The sequence below is a fragment of the Hippocampus bargibanti genome, linkage group LG11 (genome assembly GCF_051943395.1).
Source record: "Hippocampus bargibanti isolate YZ-2025 linkage group LG11, ASM5194339v1, whole genome shotgun sequence".
Lineage (NCBI taxonomy): Eukaryota > Metazoa > Chordata > Actinopteri > Syngnathiformes > Syngnathidae > Hippocampus > Hippocampus bargibanti.
Genome location: NC_142744.1, coordinates 24,050,763 through 24,062,051, shown reverse-complemented (window position 1 = coordinate 24,062,051; position 11,289 = coordinate 24,050,763). Strand labels below are relative to the sequence as shown.

The window sequence follows — 11,289 nt, the reverse complement described above, 5'->3', positions numbered from 1 at the left end:
GGACTGAAATCAATGAATTCTCTCACAAATATACTTTGTGTGAAATGCGGGCTTCTTGAGTTGACATGTATGTACTCGGAGGAAGCCATGGCTTATTTGTTGAACTGAATGAAAAGCAAAAGGTGATAGATACATGAGATACATGACTTCCGGGTCAAGTGAACGCTGGCGCGTGTGGCTGCCGCTGCTCACCGCTGTAAAAAATATCCTGTGACTGTAAAGTGTTCTTGAGAGTTTTGAAAGGCGCTTATAAATGAAATGTATTATTATGATTATTTATTGTGCCGATTGCTGTCGAGCGGAGGGAAGTTGAATTGTTCTGTCTCTCACCATACGTCACTGGCATAAATTAGAAGGTTCATCATTGCTTGGGTTTTTTATTTGCATGATTATTTGGCGCAAAGGCAACACAAACACTTTTCCGACTCATGTGGTTTTGCAGGCTGAGAGTCCGTAACCCAGGCAGAGCCACTCGTTGGTGTACTCGGTGAAGCCCGGAGCTTTAGCGAGGCCACTTCCTGCACAGACAGTAAATGGTAGCGATGGGGGGAAAAAAAAACAAAAAAACAAAAAAAAAAAAAAAAAAACAAAAAGGAGCATTGGGGGTTGAAAAAGGAGACCTACCTTGGATCACATTACGGAGATTGCAATAGTTGGTGCCGTTATCAAACAGGCTGGACCAAAAAGCAGACGTTGACACACCCTGAACCAAAGTCACAATTTAAGTGAGTTACTCCATCGACACCAGCGATGATCAATGTGTGCTATGAAAAACTGAATCATTCAAAATACAAGAAACTGCCAATAATGTTATTGTTTTTTATGCGCTTGAAACCTGTTTTTGTTTTTATCTCGTACAACCCTTTGAAGTACAATTCGATGCCTTTCATCTACAATGTTTTCAACATGTTTTATGTTCCCCTTTCTCTATTATGGTGCAACTGCAGATAGGATGTGGTGGCACCTTCATGGCTGCCCACCGCATCTGGGCCGTATGTTCCCTTCCGAAACTCAGAATCTTACCTCCAAATGTGCTCGCCTCTCTGTCATATATTAGTGTGTGCCAATTTGCTGGTTTGCTTCTTTTCTTTCCCGCCTAAATCACAGGTATCAACCTCAAAGCGCAGGGCTCGATTTGGCCCATCACATCATTTCACATCAAAGATGTCAACTTTTATGATGTTGAATAAAATCTCAACTAAATTGTAATATTCTCATTTGTAATAAATAATACAGTGATACTGTAAGCCTTATTTTGTTGCGAAAGCCCTACATAAACCTACAAAAATGAGTGACTAATAAACTGTTATTCTTTGCTCCTTGACAAAGAGTTCAACACCGCTGGCCTAAATCCATCCTAGTCTCCTGTGGAAGGAGCTCCGTCTGGGGCTATTGTTCTTTCACCTCCCTCTCCCTATCCCCTCCCGCCCTTTTCATCAGCAAGCTGTAAAAGGCGACTCAAATTCAGGATTTTCATGGTGGTGATGATTTGTTCTATCTCCTGAATGTGTGACATCTGTTCTACTTTGTTGCACCCCGTGGTACAATGACAATGTGAATGAAGAGAAAAGCACTTACATCTACACGACAACCCAGGCTCATGGCAGTGGACGATGTGGTGAAATTAACGCTCTCCATCTGACCGACTGCAGAGGTGTGGTTTGCTTGGATGAGCACTGAGGTCACCGGTCCCAGCTGCATGAAACACACAGTGGGAAGTATGTTGTCCATCAATTCACATCAACATGAATTAACCCTTCATTTCTTACCTTATATGAGCCCATGGCTTTTATTTGTGTCACAATGGCCATATTGGCCTGGCTGCACGGAACACCGAGCAGCCTGGACAGATTAAATGAGATTGATTAATTTTCATCATTCAGCATTAAAATTGCAATTACCTTGGCATAATAGCCCTGCTAGAAGCCACAACAAAGACAAAGGTCACGCGGTTTACCAGACAATCTTGCAGAAGGCGTGCGTCGGGTCGTTGGAGGCGCCGTGTGCAAAAACGCACAAAGCTAAGAGGACAAAAGTGGCAAACTTGATTTTAGTGGACATAGCGGCCGGAGAAAAAATTGTCTTCAAAGTGCGGCGATGTCACTATATGTGGGAAGGTCTGCACTTGACTTGGGTTTTTAAAGAACAACCTCGAGTAGGACAATCATGTGGCAGCGTGCAAACGACATTAGCATGACACTTCATGGGGCACGCTGGGATTCTGAACATTTGATACTCACATGTATCCAACGTCTGCCTTTTCACGATTAGACTGTCTTCTTTGTGTAACTGTCGACAATATCATTTGACACTGTTTCTTGACAGTAAACCATGTGTAGTTCTAAACACCAATCCTACTCTTTAAAATCTTCATTTGAAACCCACATCTGAGTTGTAAAACTTAGTTTGAAACCCTAAAACAAATTTGAAACCCTTCTTTGTACATCCTTTAACCTACTTAACTCATTCACTGCCATTCCCGAATTTATTTGGTAATTGAAAATATGACGTGGAGCGCCATTCGAGAATTTGTTCGGGTTTTGGTGTTGCGGGGGGTGCTGATAAGGCGCTGGTCAGACCTCTGGCACTGTTTTTCCCTTCCACGAGGGGGCAGCATCTGCCTCCACTCGCACCTCAATTTACTCCAAACCCATATAACTTATGAATTAACTTTTTTTCTGATGAAAAAAAGAGGGTCTAAGGCAGGGCTCTCAAACTCAATTTAGCCGGGGGCCGCTGGAGGCAGAGTCTGGGTGAGGCTGGGCCGCATCAGGATTTCCACAAGAAAAGCACATTCCAATGTTCTCAAAATCTTTAATTTTAACACACAAAAAATCAATTAAATGAATACATGGAAAAATGAATACAACATAAATTAACCAGTAATAAATAAATAAAATAATTATAATGACCATAAGGCAGATACAGATGACTGAAAAAAAACACAGGAAACTAATTATTTTAATAAAGTGTCAAATGTCTGTATTCACAGTTCTTTAACCTTTAACTTTCTGAACATAAATAAACTATTGAACATGAAGGGTCCTAAACATGGCTTCTCTTGCCTACTCCTTGCTGCTAGAGACATGGCAGCGCTTCTTTTCACAAAGCCGAGCCACATTTGGCTTGAGGGAGGAGGCAGTGGAGACTGAGTAGGGCTTGAAGATGCTCATTAGTAAGTCTGGACCTGTACTTGGACTTAATGAAGTTCAAGGTGGAGAAGAGCTTCTCACATAAGTATGTCCTCCCAAAAAGACACATGGTCTGCTTGAACATTCGGGAAAGTTCAGGGAAGCTGGGGGTTAACTCTCAGAAATTGCCCAAGCTTGTCTGCTTCTCCATTCACATCCCCGAACTTGGCTTTGAGTGCAGAGTTTGACAGGGCGGCAACCATAACCACCTTCATCTTCATAGTGCTCAATGACATAATGGGCAGCTCTTTATCTGGATTTTTCTATGAGCCTTGAATGAAGAAGCTGATAAATAAACCTCCAGCGACTCTGTGAAATGCAGCAATAAATTTTCGCAACCTCGAATGCCGAATGACAATTTTGAGGCTGAGAATTGAAGTAGAGTGGAATTTGGCTTACTCAACTCAACCAACTGTATCGCTTGTGTCAAGCAAGAAGGCCTTGTTGAATCAGCCAACTGGCCTAAATAGATCATGCGACATGAGTGGAGAGTGGTTCATTGGTTAAAAAAAAAACTGTGACAAAGTGAAAAAGTGACAAAGGGTGGGAGAAGTATATGCTGCCATCTCTTGGATAGATGGCAGCATCTCTCTCTCTCTCTCTCTGTCTCTCTCTCTCTCTCTCTGTATATATTGTGATGTCACGAGAGGCTGTGTCCCGGAGGGCAAATACATCCCCCTAAGATGGATCCACCCAGAGAGAGTCTTGGCCCCATCTGGTGGAAGGCAGCAATTAAAACCACACACCTGCAGCTGATCAGGGCGGGATTGGCAGGCAAGGCTCTTAAGGCAGAGAGCCTCTGAGTGTGGAGCTTGGGGGAAAGACAAGCTCGATTGCTGTGCTCTGTGAAAAAGTTGATTGCTGCGTGGAACTCATTGCCAGTTGGGACCACACGACAGGACACTGGATTTGGACCTTGCTAAGGTGGCTAGGCTACATGAGGAGGACGTCAAGAGGGGTGAGGCCGAGAGACTCTTGGAAAAGAACTCCGTCTTCAGTTTTACCTCAGAAGAGACCTTATTTTGATTTAAGTATTGGAAGAGACACTATTCAAACCTTTGTTGCTTGTGAATCCCCCCTGAAACCTTTGATTAAAACCTTTGTTTGTATCCAAACCTGTCGTCCATTGCACTTCTTGTCCTGTCCCACTGAGAGCTAGTGTCCGGTTAAAACTTCGTTTGTCTTTCCTGGTTCGCGCATTGTCTGGAGTTCACTTGATAAAAATATCAGCAAGTACAATAGATGGTGAACAAAAAACTACTTTATTCTAATGAGACAGAGAAAGCACTTCTCGTCTCGGTGGGACGAAGACATGAGCACAAGAGACAAAAGGCAAAAGAGCAAAAGAGCAAAAAAGACCGAGCTCCCGCTCTGACAAGTTTTTAAACATACAGAGTGGCGATCTGTTGTCCAATCAGTTGCGAACAAGTCGACCTTTCCCGTCCAATCGGTTACGAGCAACTCAGTGTTGGGCGGGTCTCAGATTGAAGTTGGAGCCGCTGCTTTTTTCCTCCAACGGCTATTGAACTAATAAGACTGATAGTTTTATTTAACTAAATTAGACTGAAATTAAACGTGCACAATTCATAATATATACTAAGCTAAACATGAAAAAACATATGTTTACTTAATCTAAACATGAAATAACGTAATATGTTTACTAATGTGCATAAACACTCTATCATTCCCTCCTGTTGTACATTTAAACCTCAGTTCATACATTTCCAAAAGATTTCATGCATGCACGTCATACTAATTGCACAGGGAACCATACTAATCTCATCTATCCAACGTCTAATATTATTTAACTTACCATGGAGAAGGCGAAAAACCTCTATCACAATTTTGCTGCTGTGATATATAACCTCTCCATTTTTGAGGGTTTTTAATGAGGAAAACTCCTTCTCGGCTCTCCGTTTTCTTTTTTTGCTTTTGTTCTTTGGAGCAACCACTCTCTGGCCATGGTGTACTATCCCTAGCTACAACACTGGGTCTCCTTCACGCATTTGTTGATACAAAACCTTTGCGTAATTCACCTGAGAATTAGTTATCATATTCATTAGCATTGTTCTTAAGCATGGAATAATACAACCAATGACTAAGAAAATAAGTACAATCACAATTGCGAATGGGATAAACATTCTGAGCAAAGTCTTATACCAAGAGCCCCCAAAGAGCCCGTCAAAGATCCACGGTTGATCAGGCCGGTGATCTTTGGCCATGGCATCTCTGAGATCCCTGACAACAGACAAAGCATCAGTCATGTTTATGGAATTCGCTTCTTCGGGTATGTACGTACAACAAGTGTCACCCACCATAGCACAGACGCCCCCTTGTGGGGCTGTCAAAAGGTCCAAAACCATTCTATTTTGCAGCACCATTTGTCTAATTGCTGCAATTTCAGTGTTTTGCATTTCATCTACTTCCAAACTGGCGTTTACAAACACTTGAAACCTGTAGTCAATTGTTTCAATTCGTAGCATGTTTTTAGCTACTCCAATTTGTGGAAAAAGAGCTAACATTACCTTACTTCCCGTGCTATGGTGTTTGAATTGTTCTGGAACATCAGTTCCCCAGATCGAATCGTGGGGCTTAAACGACACTCTTCTTTTCACATGATGGTGCGCTGGACGACTGGTAACGATGAAAGTATTGTCAGTTACAGTAACAGGTGCGCACATACCGTAGGCTTTCGGAGGAATAAAAGAATATACTTTCCAACCACATAACCACCAAAGATGTGAAGATACAGGTAAAATGGTGACATTGGTGTTTAACGGTAGCACGTATAAACATCTATTCTCATCTATAAAACCTAAATTTTGACCTGTACCGTACATTGCAACGCATACTGGTAATCGCAATCCGCTCTCGGTCATAACCTGATTTTCAGTTTCCAAAATGGTATCCAAACTTGGAACAATCTCTCCTCTCGAAGCATTGCGAAGAACTGGAAAATGTTGATCAGGTTTATGCGAAGATATTAACATATACGCAGCTCGAGCCATTTTATCTCCAAATACCTTTGAATGCACTCTTTGTTGCGTTACAGAATGTGGCATAAAAGAACAAACAAAGCAATTACTTTTCCTATTTTGTTTAGCAATTAATGTAGCATAACGATACCACGTGTTTGATAACAACGGATTCCAGTCATGTTTTTCTCCTGCAAATGGTTGATATAATGCGTCCATGACATCTGAATTTTGGGCTTTTTTGTCAGGTGTTTCCATCCAGGCTGTCGGTTTGATGTGTGGTTTGCGCTGGAAAGGCGATGTCACGACTGGTGTTGTCAAAGATGACAACATGCATATAGTTACAGGAAAACCAGTGTGATGTTCACGAAAATCAGGACAGAGTCTCAAGTCCATGCATCCCGCAACCTTGTGGGTTACGATAACGAGTTGAATATCTGTCATTGTGCCAGTTCCAGTTCCTAACCAGTTCCCTTGAGTTATCTTTCTGACAATTCGTTTTGCTTCTTGGGCACAGCTATTTTGAACCCATTTTGTTTTGGGCTCAGAATGGACCACAACGGAGTCCCAACCAGTGGTCCAAGTCTTCCCTGACTTGGTACGAGCGTACCAAGAACCATGAGGGTAATCACTTCCCGTTTGTCGTGCTTCGTTCCTGAGGATGTTAAGAGGAAATGAGATGATTCCTGCATCTTGTAGTGGCAAGCAGGCTACAGGATGTGCCATGCTAGGGCACTTTTCTGTCATCGTTGGTTGCAATGGTGGAGTTTGGCAGGCTGATGGAATGGGAGGCTTTACGTGCGTCATCTGGATTGCCTCCACTAATTCATACAGCAAGATGATGTGGACCAAACCCATGGCTATTGAGTGGTTTGGCTCCGTCTCTCTTCCACCTGCTCCAGATCTGGTTGGTGAACGATTTTGCAGTGGCTTTGATGCACCCAGGTGGACCTCTCGGCGATTTTGATGGCAGTTGGCGTTGTTATCAGCACGGTGAATGGCCCCTCCGACTTTGGTGCAGACCTTGATCAGCGCCTTCGGGGAGCCCAGCAGCCTCTCTGTTCCTGCAAAGGGAACACAGGACTGCGGCAGTACACGTGCTGTGGACCTCTTTGTTGTTGTACAACATTTCACACAACCATTTTGCCAACAAAGCGCCTGGATCTGATTCATTCTTTTAGAATAAAATGCAACTGGTCTCAGCTTTTGTCCATGCTTTTGTAACAGGACTGAAGTCATGTATTTGTCTTTGCAGTCAACTGTTTGAACAAAAGGTTTGTCATAGTCAGGTAAAGCTAAGACGCTAGTGTTTGCTATCAAATTTTTTAATTCTGTAAATGCTTTACTGCCCTCTTCGGTCCACTGAATAGAGTCTTTCAGTGCCATTTCGTCTTGGTATATAAGTGTCGATAATGGTTGGGTAACTTGTGCATAATGCGGAATCCAAGTTCTGCAATAATTGCACAGTCCCAAAAACGTCATCATCTGTTTTTTCGTCTTAGGTCGAGGAACCTGCAAAATTGTCTGTTTTCTCTTAGTTGTCAACTCTCTTCCCTTTCTTGACAAAAGATGTCCTAAGAAAACTACTTCTTGTTGACAGAACTGCAATTTATCCAAAGAAGCTTTGTTACCTGTATTCGCTAAATATTGGAACAAAGCTATTGATACAGTCTTGTTCTCATCTGCAGTCGGTGAAGCAATTAAGATGTCGTCAACATACAAAAGAATCTGAGAAGATTCAGGATGTTTAAAATCAGCAATACACGAAGACATTTCCTGTGAAAAAAATTGTAGGACTATCTGTAAACCCTTGTGGTAATCTTGTATATGTATATTTTTTCCCATTAAATGTAAATCCGAACCAATGACGTGAATTTTTGTGTAACGGAATGGAGAAAAAGGCATTGCTCAAATCAATCACTGTAAACCATTTTTTGTCAGGTTTTAAACTGTTCAATAATGTGTGCGGGTCTGGCACACACGGAGCACGTGATTGTATGGATTTATTTACCTGTCGTAAATCATGCACCATTCTCCAAACTCCAGATTCCACTTTTTTAACAGGAAATATCGGTGTATTACATTCACAAGTTGGGTCTTCAATCAAAATACCAGCTTTCACCATATCCCGTATTACAGGGGTGATGCCAATAATAGCGTCCTGTTTTAATGGATATTGTTTAAGTCTTGGTCGATAAGTCGTTTTAGGCAATACTTCAACTGGTTTCGCTGTTTTAAGTAAGCCCACATCAGTTTTTCCCGATGACCAAAGGGTGGCAGGGACGTCTGGAAAGTCCTCCGCCCCTAAAGTGGCCATCAGTCATAATTCTAGTGAATCGACCTTTACTGGGTCCCCCATAGCGTCAACTACGAAGGACTCCAGAAAATTAACTTTTTTGGGTTTATACCCTTCTTCTGTTGGTACTAAAGCTATTTGCAATTTTTGTAACAGGTCTCTCCCCAACAAATTTATAGGACACTCTCCACTCAAGACCATAGTGACCTTGTATGGAGTTAGTCCCTCATCTAAAATTTTTATTGGTTTGGAAATCGGTAACAATGTCACTTTCCCATCTGCAGATACCACAGAAATTTGTTGTCGACTTGGAGTGACACCTGGAATGGTGTCTCTTAACACTGATCTGCATGCACCACTATCGCAAAGAAATTTGACATCCTTTTTCCCGATTTTTAGCCAATAATAAGGTTTTTCGTTTTCCGGTAAGGTTAAGGCAAACACATTAGTCAAATCCAAGATTTCAACTGGTTTTATTGATTCCCATTTCTCACTGTTGTGATTGTTGTCATCAGTGTTGAAATGGGGTTCCTCGCGTCAATCTGAATGTTTTGTTTTATGTCCTTCACCATATCGCGTATTATATGGTGGAGGTCTGTAAGATTTCCCATGTTTCCTTTTCGGTATAGGTTTCTTCTTGCAGTGGCGAGCAATATGCCCTACACTGCCACAATTGTAGCATCGATCATTGTGCGGCATCCGTCTCTTCATCCGATCCTGGTATAACACGTTCTCCATTATGTTACCCATGGTAGATGCCATCACATGTTCCATCGGCGAATCTGCACCATTTCCCCACTTTTTTCTCACCACTTCTTGGGCGTGTATCGCCCACTCCATGAGATCAACCAACCTTCCAGTCCGGTGTTGGACATAATGTTTGCGAATGAAATCTCCAATTTCCGGCGTCAAATTCTGCAAAAATGTTTGCTTGAATTGGTTGACATATATGGAATTCTCATCAGCAGATTCAGGAATACAGCAGTGGTTTCGAAAAACATTTTCCAAGCGTCCCCGAAAAATGTTAATATCTTCCCCACGTAACTGTCTACGATTCTGAATCAAGCCAAAGTTTGGTGTTTTTTTCCATAATGTTCGGATGTTTTCACAAACCAATCTCAGTTGGGTTGTCGCTTCCTCGTACGTCATATTCGTTCCCATCGATGTTTTCCCAGTAAAGTCACCTTTCACCCGATTCCAATGGTGTCCCAAGCATCTCCTGAGAACCTTAAGTGTTTCTTGTCCATTCAACTGATAAGAAGCATTCCTCAAAATTCTCAGTCCAACTTTCTGCATTTTCAACAACATCACCTAGTCCTTTACACGCCTCTGCAACATCACTGTCGCCCCATGGCCGATAAACCAAGATAGTTTGATCATGTATGCTTGAAGAATTAGGATTTGCTACCTGAATGAGTGGCAAAACGTCACAGTCGCTTCCATTATTCATTTCAATTCCATTCAACTCTTCAAACGGATACAATTGTCCAGAACAATTTGCTTTGCTCCTCGTACGCGAAGAAACACAATCAGCAGCAATCTGATTTTTAATATCAGGTTGCAATCCTCGTATTCCTCCAGTAGGGGTCATAAGCGCTCCATTCTGCTGGTCTGCCCAACAGACATTTGGAGTCATCACCGGGGGGGCCCACCCAGGGGGGCCCACCCGCCCCACAGGGGTTGAACAAATGGCGTCCTCCCCTTTCTTCAGCCCTGCGGAGGAGGGGGAAGAGAAGGAGTGGTAGGAGGGGGGTCGTGGCGCCTTCTCGGCGGCGCAGCCGCCCCCCGCCCCTCCTCCTCGCCTCCCGTGGGGGAGCTCTGGGGATTGAAACAATGGCTGCTTTCCATTTTCCACCAACTTTTCATTGGGACGTGCAACAGACGAAGCCACAGTTTCATCGTCAGAGCCCACTTTGGAAGACATTGCAACTATCGCTTTCTCCTCTTTTTTCATCCGTTTGGCTTCCATTTCTCTCGCTCTGATTTTTGCTTGCGCAATCCAAGCTTCGCAGGCAATTATCTCGGCATGTATCTTTCCAAGAGATTTTTTCATCGCGGATGCTTCCTGAAGTTTCAATCGAAACATGACTCCGTCAAAGGTTGTAGTTGCAATGCACCAGAGAACGTACTACAGTCCATCCACTTCTTGCAATAAAGTTCGCTACCTGGGAACTTTTTGGACATAAACTCTACATCCCTATGAATTGGGGTCTTTTTAGAAAAAAAATAGCACCCATTTTCACGATTGCAACAACAAATTCCTTCTTCAACCATTACCAGAAAGGAAGCACACCTCGCGATGTTGATTCAAACCCAAGAACAAAGGGCGTGATTCGCGCCAATCCTCAGCCAGGATGCGCGTTCACGCACACACACAAGGAATGCTCTTACGCACACACGCACACACCAACGGCTCAAATGACTTCGCCCCCACCCTTTTTTTCTCTCCGAGACAAAGAACTTTCTCTGTGCCACCATGCTAGCATAGACAAACCAAGTTAAGAATGTATTTTTGATCTTATTTCTTTCCTCTCGACTCAGTACTATAGCAGCTGCCCTAAAACACTTCCGCTCTTCAGAATAAAAGCGGTCCACCACACAAACTGAATTCCAGCTATCACCACCTTGTGAACAATATTCTTTCGCTGGAAAACTTCCGATTCACAATTCGGCGTGTGGATATTTCATGCACATTAATATGCACTCCTCCGCCGGCACACAACAAGAGCGTTCCAGTAATCCAAAACATGGCGTTCCGGTTAAAACCAGCATGGTTGAACACATGTGGAAGTTATCGACTTAGAGACAGGCGAAAAGAGGAAAAAAA

General features: G+C 42.9%; 1 protein-coding gene across 1 annotated transcript; it reads right to left on the bottom strand.

The window, feature by feature from the left end:
* Positions 1-361: 361 nt before the first annotated feature.
* LOC148891987 (uncharacterized) lies at positions 362-2,117 on the bottom strand. Its single transcript, XM_089008409.1, has 5 exons — positions 1,958-2,117; positions 1,770-1,842; positions 1,579-1,695; positions 625-703; positions 362-518 (listed from the first exon to the last, which is right to left on the bottom strand). The coding sequence occupies exons 1-5, from the start codon at positions 2,059-2,061 to the stop codon at positions 427-429; spliced, it is 465 nt and encodes a 154-aa protein (XP_088864535.1). The 5' UTR covers positions 2,062-2,117; the 3' UTR covers positions 362-426.
* Between the last annotated feature and the right edge of the window lie 9,172 nt (positions 2,118-11,289).